Here is a 20532-nt window from a genome sequence, read left to right as displayed (position 1 = left end):
CATTTGCCTAGGAAGTTATTGTGTACTTTATGTTGGGTTTGTATTCACTTATACTGTCCTACATAAACATCACTTCACAAACCTCTCTAAAGGGTCATGATTACCTGTGATTGGGGGGGAAATTGTTTTGTCACTCAAACAGTTGCACCTCAATAAAATGATATATGACATGATCTACTTCACTTGATAATAGGAGATTCTTTTCTATTAAATATTATGCATTATTATTACGACCGTTTCAGCGTCGTGTTATTTTACTTGGTGTCACGTGGCATTTTTACACCCCTTTGGACAGCTGTTTCTTGACACGGGAAAAGTTTTATGTTTCATGACGGCACCATTTCAGAGTGACGCCCAGTTATTGTACGACGTGCGCAACGTGAATTGATGTCCCCCTCGTCTGGACTTTAAAAAGTCATGGCGGTGTCAGAGACGCTTAAAACCTTACTTTATACTGTCAATCACCTTTTACAACAAGAAAAATACAAAGCAGCTCTGGCTATTTTCAAAGGCTTCCGAAATGGTGCTGTGTGAGTGAAATAATTCAATTTGATTCAATGTAATTAAATTCAAAGTGTTACTGATGAGACAATCTTATGTGTTTTTGTTTGTTTGATAAGAACTTTTGAGTATACTTGTCCTTAATTTGCCGTCATTTTCTGTGTGCAGATATGGAGCTAAAATCAGAGCACCACATGCATTTGTCATGACTTTTTTATTCCGAAGTGGAAGGTAAGATGTCAGTAATATTCTTTCTCTTCGGGACTGATCCTGCAGTTGTCAATAGTCAATCGCAAGTTGTACATTTAATGACCATTTGTTACCGTGGCGATTAATCCAAGGGTAGGGAACTCCGGTTCCTCGACAGCCATATCGTGCCTGTTTTAGATCTTTCTCTCTACTTCAACACATCTGATCAGCTCAGCAGCAAGTTCTGTAGAGGCCTGAAACGGTCATGAACAACTGAATCAGGTGTACATCTGCACACTTCGCACATGCTATATGTGAACTGTATTGAATAATCACTTCATTCAGATGTTTGCTTTAGTGTGTGAAGTATTGAAGCATTTCAGTGAACGAACACATTTGCAATGGAATTATAATGGAGATGACAAAAACAGACAATTTCTTGATTCATGCTGCTTTCCACTGCATTGCACTTGGCTCGGTTTTGCTTCAAAATAGTGCACCGATTACTATTTGTAATGACACACACTAAAAAACAACCAACAGTTCTCAGTGAGGGATTAATTTTATCCAAGAGGAGGCAGAGGGAACTCTTTCGGAAGTGATGGTTTCAGGCTTCAGCATACAAAGCAGCGCCGCCGCTTGGGAAACTAAAGTTAATGTCGGTGTTTATTGTTGCCATTTCTAGCTGTGTACTGTATTGTCAAGTGTCTCAGTGGAGATGATGGAGCAGAGTTGTTTCAAGATTAGTACAGGTATTATTGGTACCATGAAGTTTAAAACAGGCACTAGAATTACATGTATTTTCCATGTAGTGGAAACAAAGCGGGCTCGGTGGGCCAGCGGTTAAGCGCGTCAAACTCACAGTGCAGAGGTACCGGGTTCAATTCCAGCTCCGGCCTCCCTGTGTGGAGTTTGCATTTTCCCCCTGGGCCTGCGTGGGTTTTCTCCAGGTACTCCGGTTTCCTCACACATTCCAAAAACATGCATGGAAGGCTGACTGAACACTCTAAATTGTCCCTCGGTGTGAGCGTGGATGGTTGTTCTTCTATGTGTGGCCTGCGATTTGGCTGGCAACTTCTTCAGGGTGTCGCCCAGGTTGTCTCCAGCATCCCCCGCGACCCTTGTTAGGATAAACGGATCTGAAAATGGATTAATGGATGGAAGAAACGTGTTTTTGGTTTTAGTCTGACCATGTCCTGTCCCCGGTCCCACTTCTGAGGCATTTGCCTTTTTTTTCTTTCTTGGAGTTAAAGTGATTCTTTCTCTCCTTTAAAAGTTTGGAAGAAAAACTCCGAGCCATTTTGAAGGCCACCTACACACACTCGCGCAATCTGGCATGCTTCGTGTTCACCTACAAGGGATTGCAGGCACTGCAAGAGAAACTTCAGGGCCGCAGTTTGCAGTCTCACTCCTTCCTGGCCGCCTGCGTAGGAGGATGGTTGGTGTTTGGTGACAACAACAATATCAACAGTCAGGTATGAGAGGCTCTTTTTTTCTTCCTCTTTATTGTTTTCAGGATATTATATTACAGAAGAATTTGCGCTGAATCTGTTCTGCAAGAGTGTCCCAAAGGAGATCATGTAAAGTGAATTAATTGGTTCCACATTCACACTGTAGCCATCATAATGCCTTTATTAACTGTCCAGAGGTGAGGTTTAAAGTACTATTGAAACATTCCTGTCACAATATGAAGTGACTTTTGACTATAAAATAAAACTAAAATCAAGGAAAACTATTCAACATTTAACTTTTAAAGTAAAATCTAAAGTAAAAGCACAGTACTTATTTGAATGAAAATAAAGTAAAACTACCAACACATGACTGTATCACACAACTAAAAATAGAACTGCAACAGTTAATTGATTAATCGATTATAGAATTAATCGACCCTTATTTTTCAGAATCGGTTAATCGTTGAGTTACTGTTTTAACCCTTGGGTCCTTCAAATGAAAAAAACCCTAAGCTATGCATTTTACAATTTTTGTAATAATAATTTTATACAAACATTCTTTTTTTTTTCAAACACTCAAAATGTTCAGAGGCATCTGTGCTATCCATACATATATAGTTTTTATTAGTTCTTTGGGATTTACTATTCTTTATTTTTTGCAAAAGAAAAAAAAATTTTGTCTGGAGGTCCCAACCAAGCCCTACTAACAATCCCGACCGGACGTGTTCTTGTAAAATGCATTGATTTGAAGCCTCCTGCAAAAAGGCAAACTCATTTGCGATCCTCAGGTGCCACCTAAAAGTTGCACAATTGGAATGACCTCAACCCAACAATGTGGCATGCATACGTCTGTCCAAGCGAAAACAAAGCGATTGACGTAAAAATCGCGTGAAATACATGTTTACACATTAGGTTTACGATGCATTCAAAAATATGAATTATAATGGGTCTCTATGGTGCAAAATATGTAAATTGTGAAGATTACAGAATCAAAACCTTTTTTATTATTGCTGCAATGCCTGAGAATTATCAGTCGGTGACGTCATGAAATTTAGGCCATTTTAGAACCCCCCCCCATACGTTTCAGCTCTCTTGTGTTTTTCCGAATGCCTTTGCCTTTGATTCAAAGACATAATTTTACATTTATCGCAAGCGGTGGACTACGGGGGTTAAATTAAATTTGTCCATATGGACAGAATTTCAGCTTTTCAATTGTAAATATTGTCCAATTACTGTAGTCCTCCATGAAAGCAGACCCATTATTTGTGTTGAGTCAAAATGATTCACTATTTGTTTGTACAATTCCTACACTGTCAATTTGAAATATATATATTTTTTGATTATTCATTCATTCATTCATCTTCCGTACCGCTTGATCCTCACTAGGGTCGCGGGGGGTGCTGGTTAATTGACAAAATAATTGACAGATGAATCTATTGTTAAAATAATTGTTAGTTGCAGCCCTAAACTAAAATAAAGAAAAACGAATCACCCTTTGACTGTATAGTAACATAGAAATAAAGTCAAACCACTTCTTCCTTAAGAAGTAAGTAAGTAAGTACAATTATGTATCCTTTCACTGAAAATAAAGCTGAAGTAAAACTACTCACCCTCCCACTGAATAATGAGCCAAAAGTGTACTAGCCACGCTTTCAAATCCAACTAAAATAAAGAACAGCTTGTCACACTTGACCCAACAATAAAACTAGAGTCAAGTCAACCCTCATATTTTGTCTATTGACCATTTGACTGGAATATTCAATAAAAATAAGGGGGGCGGGGGGGGGGGGTCTTCCTTTGAAGTCACTTAACTAGGGTCACATAAATGCGAAAAAGGAACCATATTTGCATAATTTGTGTTTTATCTGATCCGCAATGAGAAATTTTGCGAGATTTGCTGACATCTCGCATCACCTCCACTGGTCTGCCGTGGTTCCAGATCAACATGTACTTGCTGTCCCGGATCCTGTTTGCCTTGTCGCGGCTGGCAGTGGAGAAAGGAGTGGTCCCACAGCCTAAACGAGACCTCTTCCCGCTTTTCGCCACTCTGGTGTGGGGACTGGTCTTGTGGCTGTTCGAGTACCACCCGCACACGCTACAACCCTCGCTGCAGTCGTCCATGAACTACCTCTACCACGACAGCAATGTGTGGCACGACATCTCGGACTTCCTCGTCTATAACAAGTCCAGGACTGCTGCTCGTAAATGAAGGTTTTACGCGGTGGACCACTTGTCTTGAGTAATGGGCAGTACATGATCCATGCCGGGACAGTGTTCCATTTGTTTATTTAAGGTGTACATAATTTATTTGCTGTCATCACACAATTAAAAGACTGATTGAACTGGTATTTTGTTGCCTCCTGGCTTCCTCTGAAGCAGTTGCAACCGTTCTTTATACCCACCAAAAAATAACACTCGTCTCTCACAGTCCACACCCAATTCCAATCAAGTTGGGATGTTTTTAACATACTGTATGTAAGAACAGAATAGAACCATCTGCAAATCATCTTCAACCAAGGGCGTACCGGTGGTCGACTGGTTTGTGCATTGGACTCATATTGCAGCGGTGCAGGGTTCGATTCTGGTTCCGACCCTCCTGTGTGGATTTTGCATGTTCTCCCCGTGCCTGTGTGGGTTTTCTCTGGGTGCTCTGATTTCCTTCCAAATTCCAAAAACATGCATTGGAATTATCCCTAGGTGTGAGTGTGTGCACGGATGGTTGTTCGTCTGTGTGTGTGCCCTGCGATTGACTGGCAACCGGGTCAGGGTCCCCGCCTACTGCCCAAAGACAAATGGGATAGGCTCCAGAACTTCCCACGACCCTTGGGAGGATAAATGGATTAAGAGATGGATGGATAACCTCCCAAATTCCTCCGAATTTGTTTTTTACCACCACAACGACTCATGGATATTCATCTAACTAGGTGAAGTAAAAATGTTTTAACTTTTACAGTACTTTACACAGAGTGAATTATTATTTTCCTAGTTTTTATAATTTGAGCTTTAATGAAAACTACAATTCCCCTTCTCAAGAAATGTCCCCATTTTTTTAAAAATGGATTTTAATAAAGCAGGTCTGAAGTAGCCTAAAAAATAGTTCAATCAATTCATCATTTCACCATTTTGAATTAAATTATTGAAATAAACCTACTTTTTTTTTACCATATTCCAATTAATTGAGATGAACCAGGCGTCACGGTGTTTACCACGTCTGCCGCACGGTGAGTGTGTCAAAATGTGTTTTTCTGCGATTGGCTGGCAACCAGTTGAGCGATCACCTCCAGCAGGTCCGCGACCCTCATGAGGATCAGGATCTTGGATAATGGACGAGATGCAGTAATATAATTTACACCTAGTATCATGGGTTCTGCATTCCACATGTAAAAAAAAGTTACAGTGCTCTACGAATACCATGTCAGTGCAAAATAACGTAAATATCTGTGTAGATAAAATAAAATTATATTAATTCAAAATAAGACCATGTTTTATTTTTTTATTTTATTTTTATCCTGGACTTAAATTATCCTCAGAAGAGGGTAGTTAGAGCGTGTTTTCCTTTCTGAACTCTGACTGTAAGTTTCCCCATTGCGGGACAAATAAAGGGTATCTTAATCTTAAAAACGGGGATGTCAATTGAGTCATAATTTGCTGTGATCTAATTGATTCCCTGTCACGGATTGATTTTTGTTTTTTTTAATGTGACACCACAGGCAAATGAATACCAAATGGGCCCAAAAGAACTACAGTATGCACTCAGAAATAATCCAAGGAAAATGTTTTTTTCCGAACAAAAATACTTTTATTCTTCGAAGTCAAGCATTATTTGAAATCGAAAAAAAAGCCACACTGAATTGCCATTACATTCGATGGTGCAAAATACACAAATACAAGTCAAACACACACAAAAAAGGAACCGATTGTGTTATTATGGTTCATCTGATCCATAAATGGCTTCTTCTTGTCAATATAATAGCGTATGGGTATGACTAGATCCGATTATTTTCTATAATTAGAAGCAGTGTGTGATCCAAAAGCAGCTGGAAAGTCTTGTTTGGTGTCGCCACATTGATTCACTTTAAATGTATGACAACGATTGGGTATGTAAGATTCGTAACACAATCCAGTGAGCGTCGGTGTTGCCCTCCAGCAATTTAGAGGTGTGTGCATAACGCCTGTGTGTGTTTTCGTTGGAAACGTCAACGTGTTGCAATTTCACCGAATGGAATTCTGGAGGTGGGTGTAGCAAAGGCATTTAAAAGCTGGAATCATTGTCATGTCACGCAAGCGTATGTACATTCCCTTACTCGAGAATAACTTAACGATCAACTATAGATGTCAGTCCCCCCTTTATAAAAGCAGAAACGTTTCTTTTCATCTTCATTGTCTCCCGGCAGGTTTCAGGATGCAACAAGTTGAGTTGGAAATTGAGGAAAACCTGCAGCGCCACCGGACGGCCGGCTTCAGCCACTCTAAAACTCTTGTGGTGCGAAGAGGGGCGCCGTTCAGAGTCAGCCTGCCCATGAAGAACAGCCCTTTTGACCCCAGCGCGGACACGCTGAGGGTGAAAGTTATGCTCGGTAGGACTTTTTGTTCGTTGTTGTTTTATTTATTTAAATTAGGAAGTTAAGACAAAAAAAACCTGACATCGATGCATTTTGCAAATGATGGTTCATTGACATGAAAAGGGAGTTGAATATATATGTACCGTATATAGATATTTACATTCATGTATTTAGGTCACGAAAAACACAACGTCATGTATATATGAATATTGATTCTTAAAATCAATAATATTGAATGTGTTTTGTTATATTGAAAATGTCTCAAAATGTGGCTCCCTCTCTCTCTCTCTCTCCTCAGGCCGCCTGTACGTGAACATGCCCGTCACTTTGCCTGAAAACTCTCCTTCATCCCGTTGGGCAGCTTTTGTGGACCCCGAAGGCCTGGATGTGACCAACCCATCGGTGTACATATGTGCCCCGTTTTCGGCCTCAGTGGGCTGCTACAGTTTTAAGGTGTCGGCATTCGCTCAAGACAAGCTGAAGTTTCGCGCTTCGAGCAAATTCATCCTACTCTGCAACCCCTGGTGTCATGGTGGGTCACACTTATGTCATTTTATTTAAGTTCTCTCGTGATACTGTACGATTCTGAAAAAACAAATGTATTCTGATATATGCAAACAGTCTCATCATTGGACCTCCAAAAATAGATTGAGAACCATTTCCAACGTTTGGATTACGTATTAATTGGTGCTCCGATCGATTGGCCACTGATCGTGGAAAAGCATGCAACTGTTCGACATGTCGGTCATTGCCTCACTCGCAGCTTGTACTTTTGCAGCCTGCAGCCAACTCGAGACCAGCATGTGTACAGTGTTGCAATTACTCTTCCTTTCCTTGTTAGTGTACATCAGAGGTGTCCAAACTTTTTGCCAAGGGGGCCAGATTTTATGTGGTAAAATGTCGGGGGGCCGACCTTGGCTGACATTCTTTACATTGAACAACAATATTGTTCAACAAATGTTAGTAAGCCAGTCTGTTTCACATTTCCATTTTTATTTTAATTTCAACAATCTTAAGAATTTCTTTTGGTTCTTTTGAAACAGGTATATCACATGCAACTGCTTATTCACTTGACTTTTTCTTAAACAGAAGTCTCCTGAGTGCAAATTGATTGATTTGAAACATAAAATGTATCACCATGACTTTTCAATAGTCACAAAACCTTTGACTCGAACAACAGGGAAATGAACAAGCAATACACATAACCACAACTGCAAGGATCATTTGAAATATGACATATCAGTCAATATAAACACGGAGTGATGTCTTGTTAACTCGTGAGTGATGCCCTCTAGTGTCTAAATGCTATTACTCATTTAGTGAATGCTATTACTCATTTAGCCACTAGAGGGAAGCAGTACTCTATGAAACATCACTCACCAGTCTACGAGACCTCAGTCAATGCAACACGTGTTCCATTGCGCCCAACCTGCGGGCCAGACGGCACTGATTTTATGACAGGGCCCGAGGGCCGGATGAAATTCGACCGCGGGCCGGATTTGGCCCCCGGGCCGTACTTTGGACATGCCTGGTGTACATGTTTCAGACAAAGCCAGTCACTCAACAATAATCAATCATTGTTTGTGCATTTTCTGCGCTGTCAATCGGAAATAATATCTTGTATTTGTTTTTTGCATAATCAGTGGATTAAATTTGGATAGAGTTTGTTTTTTTTAAAGATGAAATTCATGAATTAGTCAATTAGCAAAATATCATCAGTGAGGAGGTGTGAAATTGAAAATGTGCAGCTAATCTCTATCAGCCAATCTCACTCATGTGTGATCGGGAGTGCAATCGGCATCAAAGAACCCTATTGGAAAACCGCTACTTTTCATTACAAGGTCAAATCTGAGCTACTTCTCTTTCGTCGTGCTAAAACAATGATACATGTTGTATTATTTTATTTCTTTTTATATTAAACAGTGTAACCGTTTAGCATCATTGCATTTATTTTGTATAACTTTCTGACAGTTTCAGTGTAATTTAGAGTCGTTTTAAACTTTGTTTAAAAACGTTTCATCAAACCTTTTTAATTAATAAAATGTTTTATTATTCTTTTTTTTTTAATGTAGTACTGTTTAAGTATACCATCCAATAGTATGAAAAATACCAAAATCAAAATATCCATATTTGAAAGTCTGTTAAACCCGATGTTGGTCATTTTAATCACTAGTGCAGGTCAGAGGTTCTTTAGGAGGGAAGGTGACAATGCCGTGGGAATGGTCATAGCTGACTTCATTCATGTCCAATCAACCCTTTAAATGCGTTGTGCTAGTCATGCAATAGTGTCTCGACATCGCAGAAGTATACCTGTGGCATGAAGAAGACACTTGAAGACTGCCCCACCCAAACCCCTTTGTTACAGTGACTTTCTGCCACTTCGTAAGTGTCTTATTTTGGCGAGGCAAGGCAGCAAATTCATTTGTAGAACATGTTTTGTACATTAAACAATTCAAAGTCCTGTTACAGCAGTTTCAGCTACATGAAAGTACAAAGTACTTGAAGTATACATACATTACATCCATCCATTTTCCGCTCATGATCCGCTTATCCTCACAAAGGTCACGGAGGGTGCTAGAGCCTATCCCAGCTGTCTTTGGGCAGTAGGCGGGGACCCTGAATCGGTTGCCAGCCAATCGCAGGGCACACATAGACGAACAACCATTTGCGCTCACACTCACACCTCAGGACAATTTTGAGTGTTCAATCAACGTACCATGCATGTTTTTGGTGTGTGGGAGGAAATCGGAGTATTTGGAGAAAACCCACGCAGGCCTGAGAAAACCTATACAAACTCCACAGCCACAGGCCAGAGCTGAAATTGAACCTTTGCACTGTGAGGTCGACACGCTAATCACTGGATAACCGGGCCGCCTACATACATTACAGGCGACTATTAATAAAATATCAACACAACAAATGTAAATGAATTGTCAAGATAACTGTTTACGTATTCACAGATGACAGTGTCTACATTCCCTTCGAGGACCAAAGGGTGGAATACATCCAGAATGACTCGAGTTTGCTCTTCATGGGGACGGCTACCAACGTTGTGTCCAGACCATGGTCCATGGACCAGGTATGACACACAAAAAGTGCATTTTCTACATCATACAGTGCGTGTATAAGCCAAATGAATCATTTGTCACTCTTTGTCTATATGCCTGCAAAGTTTGAGCCAGGCGTCCTGGAGGCGTGTCTCAACTTGCTCAATGTCAGCCCTCAACACCAACGCAATAAGAGGATGGACTACCTGTACCGCAACAACCCAGTCTACATTAGCCGTGTAGTTTCAGCCATGGTGAGAACACAATTAATCACCCAGCATTGCTGGGTATGCCCTTTGACTCACCGCCGGTGACGACATTGGCGTCACCGCAAGCCCATAAAGCACGAACACTGTCTGCTTGGGATAAACAATGCTGGAGAAACCTGCCGGGCGAAAACGTTTCGGATGAGTTCAAATGCAAACAAGAGAGTGAAATGCCACAACAGGCAAAATAATAACAAGAATAATAATGTGTATGACAATACCTTATAATACCTTTTAAACTTACTAACTTGAGATCAACTTTTGAGAGTAGACAGGATAACTCCTGAAAGAAGATTAAGGGTTCATAAATAATATACGTTACGTATGCCAGTAGGAAAAGTGCAGTTGCGTGAAAAAAATAATGCAAACATCTTGAAAACTGCTTACGTCAGCAATGTTAAAAAAACCCCCCATCAATTTTATAGACAGTACAAAAATCTAGAAAAAAGAGATAAACTCATTAAAGGATAAGGTATTACTGAATGCGTGATGTGGAGGGGGGTTCAGCAGCTAGAGCAAAAAATCTGAACAATAATTTTTAATCAGGTCAGCTAACTTCCATGGATTTAAAAAATAAATATATTGACGTAAAACTTTTGAAAAAAGGATGCACTAAATAAAAGATAAGGAATTAAAACGAGCAGCTAGAATAACATAAAAAAGCGAAACCTGCTAAGCTAATTGGCTGCTCTTAGAAAACTCTTTCTCTAAATAAAATATACTCTATACTTCTTCCGTGATCTTGATAGTGCCACTTTTTGCGTCATTTCATTGACGCCTCACCCTGACCTAGACAACTGATTTCGTTTTACTTGTTATAAACATAGATCAACTGCGAAGATGACGGCGGCGTGCTAAAAGGCAACTGGTCGGGCGATTTTAGCGGCGGGGTCCACGCATCCATGTGGACCGGCAGCGGAGACATCCTTAGGAGCTGGGCTCAGTCCGGATACCAGCCGGTCAAGTATGGCCAGTGCTGGGTGTTTGCCGCTGTCATGTGTACAGGTAATTAGTCATGCAGAAGTGCTGAACCTTTTGTCATCTGCGACTGTTTGAAAAAAGAGTGACTGTGATGTTCCCTCGTGTTGCAATGTTGCGTTTTCAGTCATGCGCGTCCTTGGCATTCCTTGCCGCGTCGTCACAAACTTCAACTCGGCTCACGACACCAACGGCAACCTGGTCATTGAGGAGTTCTACAACGAGATGGGAAAGAAGCTGAAGAGCACGAAGGACTCAATCTGGTCAGCAAATTACTGGCAGCCTGTTTCAGACAGGAAAACTGGCAAATTTTGCAGTGATGGGAGCCGCCCATTCATCAGCGTTTTCCTTTTGCATTCACCATTTACCATGAACAAACGCTTAACTGAAGTCTGGTATCGTAATACTAACACTCAACGCCAAACACCATTGATGGGCTAATGAAAATAGCATCAACTTTGTGGACGTAACCCGTTGAAACAGAAACGGTGTCGCAACACAAGTAGAAACACAGTATAATTATACTCTTAACTGGCAACCAGTTGAGGGTGTACTGTCCGAAGACAGCTGAGATAGGCTCCAGCACGCTCGCGACCCTCGTGAGGATAAAGCGGTTCAGATAATGGATGGATAATGAAGTGAGTTTTCAAAGATTCAAGGAATTTTTTTCTTTCCTAAAAATTCAAGCACACAAAGATTCAAAGGTTTTTCTTTTTGTCATACCAAACACATATTTCAAAACGGCATGGTACGAAATACAATCCCCAAGGTCCCAGTAAGTCCAAAGATTTGTGAAAATGACATGATCAATAGTTAAGGGTAATGCTTATTCAAGGCTTCAATTTATGCACAGATGGTAGGCGTCTAAGGTGTGGATGGAGCAGAATGAAAATGCTCGATGCTTGAATTTCATCTAATATTTCAAGGGCTTTATGTACTGGACAAAAAGAATAGTTTTCAATAATAAAGTCTTCATTGTGCAGGCATGAATCGGCATGAGACTGTGATGGTAGTTTTGAGTAGTTGAGTTTTGGGAGTTGAATAAATAGTATAAAGTTTTGAAATAAATGAAAAATCTGAATAATCAGCAACTTTGATTTTAATCTCAGTCAAAATAAATTTTCTGGAATCATCCAGACCAACTCAGAGGCGTATCTTCCTTATCCTCTGTCAAAAACGACAAATATTGTTGCAGCTTATTGAGTTCAGAAGAGACCACTGTCCTTTAGCGGCCAACCAATGCGCACCAGATGGCGCAGCGTGATATCAGTGGTCATGAAAGCATGAAACTGTTTACTATGTATTTGGTTCTGTTTTTACATTGACGTGTTTGTATAAAGTACAGTAGTGTACTGGAAAGTGCATTTTTAATACAATCAGGCAATCAGTTTCGAGGTGAATAGAGCATGTCAATCTGATTTCTGATTAAAACATATTTTCATTGTGACCAACCCCAAACAGGAACTTTCACGTATGGGTCGAGTGTTGGATGACTCGGCGGGATTTGGGCAGCGACGCGGATGGCTGGCAGGCTCTGGATCCCACCCCGCAGCACAGGAGCAGAGGTCAGCAAAACATAGCAAAGCAGGGACTCGAACCCAGAACCTCAGAAGTGTAAAGCAGACATACTAACGACAAGTGCGCTTTGCTCCCCATGTCGCAATATGTCTTCATTAAATCCAAACTATCTTTTTTTTTTTTGTCTTCACCAGGTGTGTTCTGCTGTGGCCCGGCTCCCGTCAAGGCCATCAAGGAGCGCCGTATCGATCTCTTCTACGACATCCCCTTTGTCTACGCCGAGGTGAATGCTGACGTCCACACGTGCGTGGTGAGCCAGGGCCGCGTAGTGAGCCGCAGCGTGGACACGGAGAGAGTGGGGCCGCTCATATGCACCAAATCTGTGGGTTTCCCCAGGCTCTACAACATCACCGGGGATTATAAAAATATCAAAAGTAAGATGCAAAAAGCTAACAATGTGTATTGCATCTAGTCAAAGCAAAATATATTTGTCATGCTGTGCTGTACTCACGTTTTAGGACATTGTGAGATTTTTTTTGAGGGAAGATACATTTATAGTATAGTAGTTATAATATATATATATAAATATATTATAGTTTATAGTTATAAAAAAATAATAATAACAATCTCATTTTTTCCTTTTCTACTGGCAATTCATCTGAAATGATTTCATATCTTCCGAATTTTACCACCTGTTGTGTTTTGAAGGCCAACTGTTGTTTTCTTCCCAAAACAGGCCACTTTTCAACACTCTCATCAAACAGTTCCTCCCGCTCAGAGAGCTCCACGCTAAGGCGAGGCACAAGTAAGAACCGCCATCCAAAATAAGTCTGCAGCCTTTCAAAACACCACCCTTCTGAGGTCAATGATTGATTTTCGAACAGGCAAGCTGGCTGCCATTCTGACGCTGGATAAACCCCCCGTGGCTGGTATGGTTATCCACATCACCTTGAAGGTCATCAACAGGCAACGCGTGGCCAAGGTGATGAAGGTCCACGTCAACGCGCAGATCAAAGAATACAACAACAGCCCTGCGGAGACTTTCTGGGAAAACCACAGTACAATACAACTGGGGCCTCTGGAAGGTAGGCCACTGTTTGTATACAGGAGGGCCGTAGTCATTGAGGAAGTGATGTGGAATTACTGCATTGTCTTGAATCACAAGTCTAATTGGTTCCGTGAACACCCTCGTAGCTCAAAACACTCATCTTGAATCATTTCTCTCCTTTGAAAAAAAATGAGAATTACATTTATCTGTCGAAGCCCTCCAAAAATCCAGACAAAAATTAGATGAATAGCATTTGAGAATATTCTACAAGGAAAAAAACAAACAAACACAATTAAATAGAATGTTAAGGAGTTGCGCATCATGATTCCATACTTAAAGTCAGAGAACATTGTGCAAAGTTATGTGATTTTGAACTTTTTTTTTTTGGTTTACAACAAACTACAAATGGGAGCTGACATAAACCTCTCAAGAAAAGAACTTGGCCTTTTTCAAAGACGTGTTACTATCTGCTTCTTGTTGCAAAGTTTGCCGCCAAATAGCTAGCAGTAAGCATGTAACGCTCCTCACTGAGATTTACTTGCGACTCCAAAAAAAAAAAATTCAGTCAAGCCACATATTCCTTAAAAACAGTCAAGCCACATATTAAGCTCGTTCCTTAAAAAAGTTAATGTATGAGATGGGCCACTCGAAGGTCGAGGTACCACTGTATTCATTTTCTTGATTGGGGATTGAAATGTGAAGAAAATGATGCAAAATGGAACACAGTCAACTACAGTAACTTGCTGAAGTTAGAAACTCTTCAGTCAAAATAATTCAAATTTAATATGACTTAATTCATTGGATAATTCATGTAAAGCGTACACACACACATATACATACATATTATATTCTACTGCAGGGGTGCCCAAACCTTTTGGATCGAAGATCTACTTTTCGATCAACTAACCTCACGGGATCTACCCTTACCGACGCGCGCACGCACAACACACACACATTTAAGATTTACCTGCTTTATTTTATTTTTTAAATATTTTTTTGTGTGAAAATGAGACTGATAAGATGATTAGTGTGCAGTGTATATTAACACAAAAAATATATTACTAACATGTACAAAGACACACAAATGGTTGTTTGTTTTTTTTCTTCTCGACACTCCTCGGATCTACTTGGGACCTGTCTTAGATCTACCGGTAGATCAGGATCTACCTAATGGGCACCCCTGTTCTACTGTAATCAGTTGGACCATTGATTTTTTGTTAATAACATCATTTATTTGACCATTTTAAATTCACTTTATTTATATGAATGACTTTTGTCGTTTCCCTCCGTGAGCCGTCACCTTATCGTGGTGGAGGGGTTTGTGTGTCCCAATGATCCGAGGAGCTAAGTTGTCTGGGGCTTTATGCCCCTGGCAGGGTCACCCATGCCAAACAGGTTCTAGGTGAGGGACCAGACGAAGCACGGCTCAAAGACCCCTGACGAGTAAAATTAATGGATCTCAGTTTCCCTTGCCCGGACGGGGGTCACCAGGGTCCCCCTCTAGAGCCAGGCCTGGAGGTGGGGCTCATTGGCGAGCGCCTGGTGGCCGGGCCTACACCCATGGGGCCCGGCCGGGCTTAGCCCGAAGAGGCAACGTGGGTCCCCCTTCTCATGGGCTCACCACCCATGGGAGGGGCCAAAGGGGTCGGGTGCAATGTGAGCTGGGCAGCAGCCAAGGGTGGGGACCCTGGTGGTCTGATCCTCGGCTGCAGAAGCTAGCTCTAGGGACGTGGAATGTCACCTCTCTGGCAGGGAAGGAGCCCGAGCTGGTGTGAGAGGTAGAGAAGTTCCGACTGGAGATAGTCTGACTTGCCTCCACACATAGCCTAGGTTCTGGTACCAGTTCTCTCGAGAGGGGTTGGACTCTCTTCCACTCTGGAGTTGCTCACGGTGAGAGGCGCAGAGCAGGTGTGTCAAATCACGCAATGAATGGACACACGTTTTTTTTAGTTTTGCTTAGCTTACGTCATTTATTTAAATTAAATTTTAAAGTTGTATTCGTTCCCATGGGCTCACCACCCATGAGAGGGGCCAAAGGGGTCGGGTGCAATGTGAGCTGGGCGGCAGCCAAAGGCAGGGACCCTGGCGGTCCGATCCTCGGCTACAGAAGCTAGCTCTTGGGACATGGAATGTCACCTCTCTGGCAGGGAAGGAGCCCGAGCTGGTGTGTGAGGCAGAGCATTTCCGACTGGATATAGTCGGACTTGCCTCCAAACACTGCCTGGGTTCTGGTACTAGTTCTCTCGAGAGGGGTTGGGCTCTCTTCCACTCTGGAGTAGCTCACGGTGAGAGGCGCAGAGCAGGTGTGGGCATACTCATTGCCCCCCGGCTCAGTGCCTGTACATTGGGGTTCACACCGGTAGACGAGAGGGTTGCCTCCCTCCGCCTTCGGGTGGGTGGACGGGTCCTGACCGTTGTTTGTGCATATGGACCAAACAGCAGCTCAGCGTACCCACCCTTTTTGGAGTCCTTGGAGGGTGTGCTGGAGAGTACTCCTGCTGGGGACTCCCTTGTTCTGCTGGGGGACTTCAATGCTCACGTGGGCAATGACAGCGAAACCTGGAGGGGCGTGATTGGGAGGAACGGCCCCCCCGATCAGAACTCGAGTGGTGTTTTGTTATTGGACTTCTGTGCTCGCCACGGATTGTCCATAACGAACACCTTGTTCAAACATAAGGGTGTCCATATGTGCACTTGGCACCAGGACACCCTCGGCCGCAGTTCGATGATTGACTTTGTGGTTGTATTGATTTGCGGGCTCATATTTTGGACACTTGGATGAAGAGAGGGACGGAGCTGTCAACTGATCACCACCTGGTGGTGAGTAGGCTCCGATGGAGGGGGAAGATGCCGGTCCGTCCTGGCAGACCCAAACGTATCGTGAGGGTTTGTTGGGATCGTCTGGCAGAATCCCCTGTCAGAAAGAGTTTCAACTCCCACCTCCGGCAGAGCTTTTCCCATGTCCCGGGGGAGGCGGGGGACATTGAGTCCGAATGGACCATGTTCCGCACCTCTATTGTTGAGGCGGCCAATCTGAGTTGTGGCCGTAAGGTGGTTGGTGCCTGTCGTGGCGCCAACCCCCGTACTCGCTGGTGGACACCAGCAGTAAGGGATGCCGTCAAGCTGAAGAAGGATTCCTATCGGGCCTTTATGGCCTGTGGGACCCCAGAGGCAGCTGACGGGTATCGACTGGCTAAGCGGAATGCGGCTTCGGTGGTCGCCGAGGCAAAAACCCAGGCGTGGGAAGAGTTCGGTGAGGCCATGGAAGCCGACTTACGGACAGCTTCGAGGAAATTCTGGTCCACCATCCGACGTCTCAGGAGGGGGAAGCAGTGCACCATTAACACTGTAGACAGTGGGGATGGGGCGCTGCTGACTTCGACTCGGGACGTTGTGAACCGGTGGGCAGAGTACTTCAAAGACCACCTCAAATCCACCAACACGCCTTCCTCGAGGAAGCAGAGTCTGAGGATCCTGAGGTGGGCTCCCCTATCTCTGTGGTTGAAGTCACCGATGTGGTTAAAAAGCTCGGTGGCAAGGCCCCAAGGGTAGATGAGATCTGCCCGGAGTTCCTCAATGCTCTGGATGCTGTGGGGCTGTCTTGGTTGACACGCCTCTGCAGCATCGCGTGGTCATCGGGGAGAGTGCCTCTGGATTGGCAGACCGAGGTGGTGGTCCCTCTTTTTAAAAAAGGGGGACCGGAGGGTGTGTTCCAACTACATCCCGATACAAGTTGCCGAAATGAGTTTTCTCCGGACGGTGTCCGGGTTCTCCCTTAGAGATAAGGTGAGAAGCTCGGTCATCCGGGAGGTGCTCAGAGTAGAACCGCTTCTCCTCCACATCGAGAAGAGCCAGATGAGGTGGCTCGGGCATCTAATTAGGATGCCTCCTGGACGCCTTCCTGGTGAGGTGTTCCGGGCATGTCCCACTGGCAGGAGACCCCGAGGACGACCCAGGACACGCTGGAGAAAAAGACTATGTCACCCAGCTGGCATGGGAACGCCTCGGGATCCGCCAGGAAGAGCTCGAAGAAGTGGCTGGGGAGAGGGAAGTCTGGGTTTCCCTCCTAAAGCTGCTGCCCCCACGACCTGACCCCGGATAAGCGGTGGAAAATGGATGGATGGATGGATGGACTTTTGTCGTTTGTATGATGACAGTTTTTGTTGAAAGTTCCATCTTTAATCTCAGTCAATTAAAGAATGTAATACATAAAAATATGATATAGAGTGAAATTAATATCTAAATAAAAATTAATGAAATAATTATAAATTATTCAACCATAGTGAAACGTCCATGTTTGCGTGTGCGCAGTGAAGGTCCTGAAGCAGCAGATCTATCCGGGCCAGTACGAAGACGTAGTCGGGGACGACCTGGTCAACCTGGCGGCGGTGCTGGAGGACATGGCCACACATGAGCGTGTGCTGGCCTTCGAGGAGTTCAATGTGGCTATTCCAGAGCTTGTTATTCAGGTACACACACACACACACGCACACACACACACACACACACACACACGCACCCACACGCACCCACACACACACATGCACACTTGCTGCCCCACATCTCCATCAAAAATACCGCCTTCACAACAAGAATAATGCTCAGTTTTCATGTATATATGTAACCACATGTTTATTATTATGACCTTATTTATGTACATAAATTGTACATAAGCAACGTCCTCTGTTGTGATGTTTCAGCAACAAAAGCCAACATACCGGATTTCTTTTTTCACACCTCATAAAAAAATGAATGGAAAATTAATACCAGTTTAGAATACATAAACACATTTTAACATATTTCTTTTTCAAATATTTTTCAATTATATAAAGAGTATAAGTAATTTGTATCCAATTATGAGTTACTAAGTGAGTGAATTTTCCAAGACAGTACCAGTCAATGTAATCCCATAATAAGTGACATTCACAATATAGGGATGCACCATATGTTGTTACAGCATATATTGCGCTTAAAAAGATCTTTAAATGCACTTTTAAATCCGTACGGCTATAATATACTGAGAGAACAGCATAAATGAATAACAAAAATATTGTAGCCTGTTTCAGTGCTGAAATAAACGTGTCTTTGAACAAAAAAAATAGACTTGTCATGTGTTTAAATGTACTGCATCATGAGCATATAGGACCGTAACTGTGCATTGACATTGTTTCAGCACTTCTGAATTGTTAACTTTTTCTTTTGTTTGTTTGTGGTTGTAAACGAACATGGGTAGGATCATTTCCTGGCTGGTTGTGTTTCTTCTTTTGTATACCTGGCTGGCTCCACCTCTGTTTTGGAACTGCGGTGCAGATCATTGTCAGGATGCCAATTCGCTAACATGACATTGAGTACAGGCTAGGAAAACACCGAAGTGAATCAGCAAGGCGAGCAGACAGAATACAGCCGCCAATCACAACTGACATAACATGCTCAGTTTAGCTAAGTCAGTACATATGAGTATATTTTCCTGATGCCTGTGATTTAAAGCAGAACCTCGATTATCGTGATTAATCTGTTCTCACTGTCGAACTAAAAGCAAATCTTCCCGAGACCGAACTCAGAAGAGCTATGCTGTTCACAATTCGAGCCCAAAGGCATTTTTACATCAATTTTGGTCGACAGCAGAGAGCATTTTTGGCCCACAAAAAGCAGCCACTTCAAATGGATGAAAATAAATGGTAAAATCTGCCTAATTCTTACTCCATGAGTGCAGTATCTTCCAAAATACTTTGTTTAGACGATTTTTTTATTGCCTGTAGTTTCCCTTTAATGGATGGACGGATAGACTCCTCAGGTGTCCCTAATGACTGGGATTTTAATGCTTCTTCTCCCTTTAGATTGAAGGCGAAGACAAATTGGCCCTGAATCGGGAGCACGGCGCCAGCGTGACCTTTACTAACCCTTTCTCGCATCCAGTAAGTGGCGTGCTAAGTGTGTCCGGCGCCGGTCTCCTCCAAGGCCACGCCAACTTCAAGTAAGTTGCCATTTCTTCCTTCTTTTAACACGGTGACGGTAATAAGACTGTGGAAGTTTTTCGACGGAAGAAGCGAAGCGGTGTTCCATATCCATACTCTGTATCTGTGCTAAAAAAATGGTAACCAACATCCCGAGTTTCAATTGGACTAAAAAGGCAATGATAGAGCCCAAAAGTACCATTTGAAGTGAGCAGTACATTTTTGATACATTAAAAGAGATATGTTTCTTTTAATATACTGTATATATATTTTTTTCCCAGGATGTTCCCGCTGCGTCCAGGAGGAAGCGGAAAGCAACGCATCACCTTTGTCCCCAGCATGACAGGAACTAAGATGCTTCAGGCCTCGCTGACCCTCTCAAACAAGTCCACTGTTAGAGGATTCAAGATGGTCTCCATCCAGCCTCTTTAGACCAGAATGTTGTTTAATTAACAATCAAATGTGAATGCCGTTTTGTACGCTTGTGATTTAGCTTTATTGTGTTTTTTTTAAATGACCAAGCTGTGACATGAAATTATTTTTCTTCATATTAAATGTTGTGTTACATGCGTACGTCACTTTCTATGGAAGCCGATGACCGCTACTGAAAATGATAACGAAACAAATCATTTAATCTTGAACTGTTAACGTATGTTCTTTAAAATAATGATAACTTAGTCATGGAAAGAATGTACTGAACTTGTCTTTGAATTAATATAGCTTATTTTGTGAACATGTTTTTAGAATAGTATTTTGGTTATGTCATGTTCCTGTCCTTGGCCTGGCCAGCAGGTGGCAGACTGAGCAGACTTTCTGGCTGCACACCTGCTGCCAATCTTTCAATCAAGGAACTGTGTATTTAAGAACCAACAATCTGTCTGCTGGTTGTCGGGATATTGTTTATGCCTTGATGCTTCCTTGCCCATAGACTATTTTGTTGCTATAGATCTCGTCGTGTTTCGCTTTTGAACTCTCGGTACCAAAGGTTTTGTGAGTATTGGATTTTATTTTTTTTGAA

At 42.5% G+C, this 20532-nt stretch overlaps 2 protein-coding genes across 3 annotated transcripts; both read left to right on the top strand.

Annotated features, from left to right (window-relative positions):
* The first annotated feature begins 239 nt into the window (after nt 1-239).
* On the top strand, nt 240-4489 carry pxmp4 (peroxisomal membrane protein 4). Its single transcript, XM_052075288.1, has 4 exons — nt 240-530; nt 670-732; nt 1967-2165; nt 4081-4489. The coding sequence occupies exons 1-4, from the start codon at nt 418-420 to the stop codon at nt 4348-4350; spliced, it is 645 nt and encodes a 214-aa protein (XP_051931248.1). The 5' UTR covers nt 240-417; the 3' UTR covers nt 4351-4489.
* Nucleotides 4490-6095: 1606 nt separating this feature from the next.
* On the top strand, nt 6096-20204 carry tgm5l (transglutaminase 5, like). 2 transcript variants are annotated; one of them, XM_052075122.1, is made up of 14 exons: nt 6096-6374; nt 6536-6718; nt 7002-7235; nt 9664-9782; nt 9876-10004; nt 10844-11021; nt 11122-11257; nt 12456-12559; nt 12707-12946; nt 13249-13317; nt 13397-13597; nt 17872-18029; nt 19398-19534; nt 19796-20204. In XM_052075122.1, exons 2-14 carry the CDS (start codon nt 6544-6546, stop codon nt 19944-19946), a joined length of 2031 nt encoding a protein of 676 aa, XP_051931082.1. In that variant the 5' UTR covers nt 6096-6374; nt 6536-6543; the 3' UTR covers nt 19947-20204. The 2 variants fall into 2 exon arrangements, with proteins under 2 accessions (XP_051931082.1, XP_051931081.1); XM_052075121.1 differs by lacking the exon at nt 6096-6374 and having other exon boundaries at nt 6382-6718.
* The last annotated feature ends 328 nt before the right edge of the window (nt 20205-20532 follow it).

Source organism: Hippocampus zosterae, chromosome 9 (genome assembly GCF_025434085.1).
Source record: "Hippocampus zosterae strain Florida chromosome 9, ASM2543408v3, whole genome shotgun sequence".
In the NCBI taxonomy this organism is placed as follows: domain Eukaryota; kingdom Metazoa; phylum Chordata; class Actinopteri; order Syngnathiformes; family Syngnathidae; genus Hippocampus; species Hippocampus zosterae.
This window is presented reverse-complemented; position numbering and strand designations above follow the sequence as displayed.

Coding starts and splice junctions, on each gene's coding strand:
- pxmp4 (XM_052075288.1), top strand. CDS start 418: ATGGCGGTGTCAGAGACGCTTAAAACCTTACTTTATACTGTCAATCAC. Junction 531..669: donor GGCTTCCGAAATGGTGCTGT/GTGAGTGAAATA, acceptor TTCTGTGTGCAG/ATATGGAGCTAAAATCAGAG. Junction 2,166..4,080: donor ACAACAATATCAACAGTCAG/GTATGAGAGGCT, acceptor CCGTGGTTCCAG/ATCAACATGTACTTGCTGTC.
- tgm5l (XM_052075121.1), top strand. CDS start 6,415: ATGTCACGCAAGCGTATGTACATTCCCTTACTCGAGAATAACTTAACG. Junction 9,783..9,875: donor GACCATGGTCCATGGACCAG/GTATGACACACA, acceptor ATGCCTGCAAAG/TTTGAGCCAGGCGTCCTGGA. Junction 12,947..13,248: donor GGATTATAAAAATATCAAAA/GTAAGATGCAAA, acceptor TTCCCAAAACAG/GCCACTTTTCAACACTCTCA.